At 42.7% G+C, this 6,771-nt stretch overlaps 1 protein-coding gene across 1 annotated transcript; it reads right to left on the bottom strand.

The window, feature by feature from the left end:
- Positions 1–1,986: 1,986 nt before the first annotated feature.
- EGR1 (early growth response 1) lies at positions 1,987–5,010 on the bottom strand. The gene is made up of 2 exons (XM_072146324.1): positions 4,577–5,010; positions 1,987–4,314 (listed from the first exon to the last, which is right to left on the bottom strand). Exons 1-2 carry the CDS (start codon positions 4,794–4,796, stop codon positions 3,029–3,031), a joined length of 1,506 nt encoding a protein of 501 aa, XP_072002425.1. The 5' UTR covers positions 4,797–5,010; the 3' UTR covers positions 1,987–3,028.
- Positions 5,011–6,771: the final 1,761 nt, after the last annotated feature.

The following is a 6,771-nucleotide window of genomic DNA, read 5'->3' as shown; positions in this document are numbered from 1 at the left end:
TATCTTTTAAGATAATTGGGATAAAAATGGTCAAAAAATGCATGCATAAAAACGGACCAAAAACCCCATGTTTGGCATTACTCTTATAGGATGACTGATATATATATATATATATATATATATATATGTAAATGTCTCATGATATTCTGCATGCTACTGTGTTTCCCTTAAAAAATTTAAGCTAGTGTCTTGTATAAATTTTTGCCTCTAAAAAGGCATTAGGTCTTATTCTCAGGGGATGTCTTATTTTTCCATAAACAAGAATCCACATTTATTGTTGAACAAAAAATCTACTTCTCTAACATCCTTATAACTCTCTAAATTCTGAATTTTATGCTAAATGTCTTGTGGCTCTATTTCTATTGGAATCATTGGCCCTAATTTCTCATGTTTAGCAAGAACATTTTCCTTCAGTTACATTTTGTCCTGGTAGCTGCTCGTAGCATTTGCAATCAGTATGTATGTGTGTGTGTCTGTTTGTCTGTCTCTGGCGCTAAGTCTTATTTTAAGGGGAGAACTTTGATTTTTTTTGTTTTGTTTAGCTTGAACAAATTTGTACTAGGTCTTACTTTTGGGGGGAGGGTCTTATTTCAGGCAAAACAGTAGTAATAAAGCAAGGATTTTGGCTAGATTTCCTATCTGTTAATACCTTATTCTGCGCAACATAACTGGCTAATAACAGAAGAGAAGACTGAAGTATGCTTCCCATCACAGCAGCAGAACATAAAGTTCACCACTTTTTTTTTTTAATTATTTTTTTTTTAAAAACAACCACTATTTAAGAGAATGGTATATGGCACTTCATTAATAGCACCGTGCAAGGCCTCCAAGAACCATAACAGATAAAGTGATAATGTTATAAACTCATCCCTAGTGAAGTTGTTGCAGCACATGACTTAAGGGATAATAGCGTCTGTGATAAGCAGCACAAGGTAATATTGCTCAAATGTTAATTTGACACCTATAAAGTAGTGGGTGCTATTTGTTTTCCTATGACGATTCAATAAGCAGATGGTTAAAGGGGTTGTCCACCTCCAGCAAACATTTGATATGGTGTGTTAGGAAAACTTATACAGTTTTACAATATACTTTATGTGCCAATTTCTCATCATTTTTAGATCTCTGCTTGCTGTTGTTCTATAGCAAGCTTCTATGCTTATTTCCACTGCATAGAAATCTGTCTGTGGTCGTGATGGACCTGCAGGTACATAAGTCTTTTTGATCAGAGACATCTGTGATACTAATGGCTCCTGCATCTACATGTCCAGCACATCACCATATGGACAGATTTCTATCCATTGGAAGCAAACATAGATGCTTACTATAGAATGACAGCAAGCAGAGATCTAGAAAATGTTGAGAAATTGGTACAGAAAGTATACTGGAAAATTTTATAACATTTCCTTACACAAACCATATCAATTATTTGCTGAAAGTGGACAACCCCTTTAATGGAATTAGTATTTGTGTTGACCATGCTCAAATACATTATGTTCCACCCTGGTTTGCATAATTATAACTTGTCTGGAACAGAGAGTAAAGGAGGGCACTTTTAAATGTGTGAAATGATTTGTGTTGTGCTGTATATACATGGTTTATGTGCCTTTTAGATACATTTTTGCTTTATAATAAAGCAGGCCAATAATGAATGTCGGATTACACAGATGTAGTGTAAAGTGCTTCTATATAGTCACATTTTCTCCACTGTGAAACTTTTTAAGTTGTAAATTAGGAAGACATGGCTTGTACTCTAGATCCTGCTCATGAGAAGGCCTAGAATTTGGTCTAATCCGTTAGAACTCTGATTATCAGTATATTAATATATCTGCACATGAAACTGGTACACACACATACACACACACACACACACACACACACTTCATGTATATCACCTTCCATTATTTTGGCAGGTAAACATAGAATTTGAAATTCCCCATTCATCCATAATTTAAACCTTATACAATAAATCACATTGACTAAAGGAAATAAAATATTTTCGATATTTTATTTTTTCTGAGGATATGTTGTACACCAAATATCCCATTGGCAGTAAAGCGCATTCAATGTGTTTTAAGCCAAACAGTCACTTTGTTTAAACAAACACAAATATAAAGTAAAAATAAAAACCACAAAATAATGAACTGCATGTTTATAACATACAAAATCCATGCCTACTCAGTAGGTAACTACAACATTCCATCTGTTGAATATATATTTATAAATTTACATTTCAATTACAAAAATAGACTTTGAGTTTTTGCTTACATTCTACATAAATGAAGCTGTGCTTCAGTTTCCTCTCTGTACCTTTTCAGGTCTTTTATACATTCTTTTAAGAATTCCCTTTCACCTTAAGGCTAGATGCAATGCATCAATACACGCAAATGCACGTGTCAAGACATCAGCAAGGCTTCACAAAAAGGCACCAAGTTACTGGAAACTAGATAAAACTTTTTTTGTTTTTTTTTGACATATGTGTGAGAGTACCATCTGATGATATTTACAAAAACCAAACAAAATAACAGAAAAAGGATAAACAAAATATTACTTTTACACATGCTCGAATACATAAGTGCTGATCCTCAAATAAGTTGAAGCCATGGTAGCATTATCACTAGATACCATTTACAAACGGCGTCCCTATTAATTTCAAATAATACCACATGAATATGCAAAGGGGAAAAAAAAATCACATCAAGAGTACCAAAAAAAAACCTTTAGAAAACGTAAACAAAACTTTGCACATATACAATATACATCATGTATATAGTAAAAATCCCTTTATGCAAATAAAAGTTGATCTTTAAAAGGATCATGTTGAAATTATTTCTATTATTCATGCAAATTAAGTCTTTGAAAATAATGGGAAATTAAAATGGCAGTTTCTTAGGCATTTGAAGCTTATCGGTTTACGATGGCCTTTCTTTTTGCTAGACAGTCTGTCATCAATAACTTCCCACTCCGAGACCAAACTTTGGAAGTCTTCAGTTTGTGCCTATTCATTTTTTGCACATGTCCTATCATATTCTCAACAGATTTCAATTGTCCTGGGAGAATATGTTACTGACATATCAGAAAGTGCTGAGGACACAGGGGAACTGAAGGAGTTGGTGACTACTGAAGATGGGAAGCTAGTAATACCTTGAACCTGGAAGGTTGTGGTAACAGAAGGGTATGTAACTGCTGTGGAAGGAGATGGGAAGGAACTGTGGACTGGTGATGGGTAAGAAGAGGACACTGGGGATGAGTAAGATGTTGGCACTGGAGATGGGTAAGAAGTTGAAGCTGATGGGGAGAAGGAAGAAATGGGAGAAGCAACAGACACTGGTGTTGCTTTATCAGTCTTTTTGTCCTTTTGCCTCAAGTGAATTTTGGTGTGCCTCTTTCTCTCATCACTTCGGGCAAATTTCCTGCCACAAATGTCACAGGCAAATGGCTTCTCCCCTGTATGTGTGCGGATATGAGTTGTTAAATGGTCACTTCTGCTGAAGTTCCTCATGCAGATACGACACTGGAAGGGCTTCTGCCCGGTGTGAATTCGGATGTGTCTGGTCAGTTCATCAGACCTGGAGAACCTTCTGTCACAAGACTCAACGGGGCAAGCATAAGGTCTCTCGTGAGGAGGGGTCTTACTGGGGCGATTGGGGTATTTCCTCATTCTGCTTGGCTTGATGAGCTGAGACTGGTAAGTACTGTTATTGATACTCTTGAGTTCTTGTGAAACAGTCTGTGTAGCAAAGGCCTTGATGGTAGAAAGGGGTGTGAGAGAAGGCTGGTGGGGTCTGCTTTCAATAGCTTGGAAAGGTTTCTGCTCCTGAGTTACCAGGCTGACATCTCCCTGTTGCTGTGGAAACAGGTAGTCTGGGATCATTGGCACCTGGAAACTGGTCTTTGTGACAGGATATGCAGGGGGTGGATACTGAATTGAAGAAGTAGAAACATTCTGAAAGGACTGAGATGACTGGTCAGGGAAGATGTCTGTGCTTGAGTTAGGAAATGTTGGTGCTGCAGAATAAATTGGGCTGCTGTCACTTGACTGAACTGAGCAGCTGAGAGGAGGACTCTGAGAAGATGAAGAAGATGCTGATGAGGACGGTGATGAAGAAGGTGTTGAAGTGGGTGGATTTGCCATCCCCACCAGTCCGCTGACAAGACTGAACAGAGGCTCTGGCCATAAGGTGTTACTACTGTTAGGAACAGGCTCCAGGGAGAAGCGGCCAGTGTATGTCAGAGATGGCAGCCTGGTGGTCTGGTTGGCATAGCTAGTCTCGATGACAGACTTCTCCACGTTCAGAGACATCTCAGAGAAGGCATCTGTAATAAACAAACAAGGGCAGTGGTTAGATATGATAAAGTCATGGATGAGTCCTGCTCTCCAACTACCCCAGCCTGACAGCTCTATTTATACATAGCAATAGCACAGGAGACATCCACTGCAATATTCCTGAAAGGCCCTGGGCACAAAGACTCTGCATGATCTGACGCAAACAGAATTCCCTGCTAGTGCACAGCTCGCTGATCACATGCAGGAGCATCCGACTACACACATGACAGGAGGCAATGCCATGCTGCTTACCTGCTGCTAGGTGGTCGAAATTCTCCGTCCCCTCCCCGGGGGAGTTGAATCCGCTGCCCTCGGGGACAGTAGCGCCCAGGAACTGGGATCCCCCTGAGTTGAGCAGCATCATCTCTTCCAGCTTAGGGTAGTTATCCATGGTGGGAGAGTGAGGAAATGAACCGAATGGGTCAGAGATCTGCAGAGGTGAGATGAGCATCTCTGCTTTGGCAGCTGCCATGAGCTCCTCGGGGATCCCTAGTGGAGCTGCTGGTGCATGCACACTGGGGGAGGACGGCTGCAGGGTCCCGGGCTGTGGGCTGGGTGCACTGTGTGTTATGATAATAATAATGAGGTGTATTGCGGCGGCTGCTGCTGGGGTTGTCGCCGGTTCTGCTGCCCCCGCACGGCTCCCCCAGTCCTGCCTGCTGGAATCTCTCGCGGCTCCCCGGGATCCGCTCCTATATAAAGGGTTCGTAGCTGCCTGGGCCCGCCCCCTCCGTGACGTACATGGCCATATATGGAGTGCAGGAAGCCCTTATTTGGAGGGAAGCTGGAGGACCCGTGACGTCGACTAGGAAGGGGGAAGACTCCAGACGGAACTCCGTGTATTCCTATGGAATCACTGACAGATGGAGGCAATCCCGTCCCAGGGAGACCCCCGCACAGGACAGCCGCTAGGGTACGGGAGGACAGGCACGGGGGGCCCCGGTACCGGGCAGCGGAACCCGGCAGCGGGCACACGGGCACCACCTCCTCCCCGCCTCCCCCGCCACCTTCCGGAAATCCCGGCCGGCGAGTCCATGTATGGATGTGACCATGTAAGGCGCGGTTCCGGCGGGGTCCTTCCTGCGCCTTATAAGGGCTTTCCGCCTGTGCTCCCTCTCCCCTTCTATTTCACATGGAAAAAAAGTGCTGATGAGGTGCTGGAGCCTGGAAACATCGGCGGAGGCTGCAGTGCCCGCTCCCGGACTGCAGGGGCATCGGTGCCTTCTCCCCGGCGGCCGATGTGTGGCGCTGTATCTATACATCTGCCTAGTGGACCTGTCACACAGCTATATATATATCTACAACTGCTGCATCCATACTAAGTGCATGCACTGTGTAATGTCCGCATGTTATGGTTTCATGTTATTTTATTCTTACATGGCGGCTCTTCTTCCTATGAATATGTGATCCTGTTTAGGCTAGGTACCCACAAACTGAGTGGCACAATTTTGTTCAGCAACTAACAGCCAGGATCTGTGACCTTTTTGTCCCCCCCCCCCCCTTCCCCAGGCTACTTTCGTGCCACATTGTCTTGATGTGGAGAGGATGGAGCATCTGTATATAGGGGCTGTTTGGGTTCTTTCAGAAATGGAGCACAATGTGCCGAGTAGTGATAAATCCCCCCCCCCCCCCTTGTAAAGTTTCATTGATGGAAAAATTAAAAAAGGAAGAGCTCTTAAATGTCTAGTAAAAAGATCGCCTTAGGGCAGTTGTAGACGATATGACTTCTTGCATCATCTAGTACTATGATGTACGGCATCCTGGTACCAGGCTCTATGCTCAGTCAGTAAAATTCGGATTGTGCCCAGTCTTTCATGCACCGACAACAGTCATATGGCGCCAGACTAAGCATTTTCCGGCTATTGGCAAGCTTTTAGTAGAGAGTGTTTCAGTGTGTTAGAAGGAAACCAACCACCTAAAAAAATTTTTTAAAAACCTATTAATACTCACCCCCGCTGCTCTTCTTCTTGAGCCTGTTGCTTACATGCTGGAATGACCTAGAAAAGAAGCTCTATTTAGCAGCATGGAGTGCAGGGACAAGATGTCCAGCGCTCCTGGCTGCTAATTATGCACGCCCCTGCACCTTCCTCTCCCATTCTGGGAGAGGGAATAAATTCCCATTGCTCTCACATGCTCCCAGTATGGGAGAGGGAGGTGACGAGGGCATTTATAATAAGCAGCCCTAAGCGCCGGATATCTTATCCCCTCACTCCGTGATGCTAATTTTAATTTTCTTTTCTAGGTGATCCTGGCATGTCAATATTGTCAAAAGACAGGGATCAGGGTGAAGAGGATTAATAGGTTTTTAAATGTTTTTTTTTTTTAGGTGGTTGGTTTCCTTTAAGTGTATTTTGAGAAATCTGCATGTAAGAGAAGTTTAGGCTTGGGGGAAGTTCTAGAGTTTTAAGTATAGCTTCAGTCTGTTGTATCATTTGGCCCAGTGTCAC

This window comes from Engystomops pustulosus, chromosome 4 (assembly GCF_040894005.1).
Source record: "Engystomops pustulosus chromosome 4, aEngPut4.maternal, whole genome shotgun sequence".
In the NCBI taxonomy this organism is placed as follows: Eukaryota; Metazoa; Chordata; class Amphibia; order Anura; family Leptodactylidae; genus Engystomops; species Engystomops pustulosus.
This window is presented reverse-complemented; position numbering and strand designations above follow the sequence as displayed.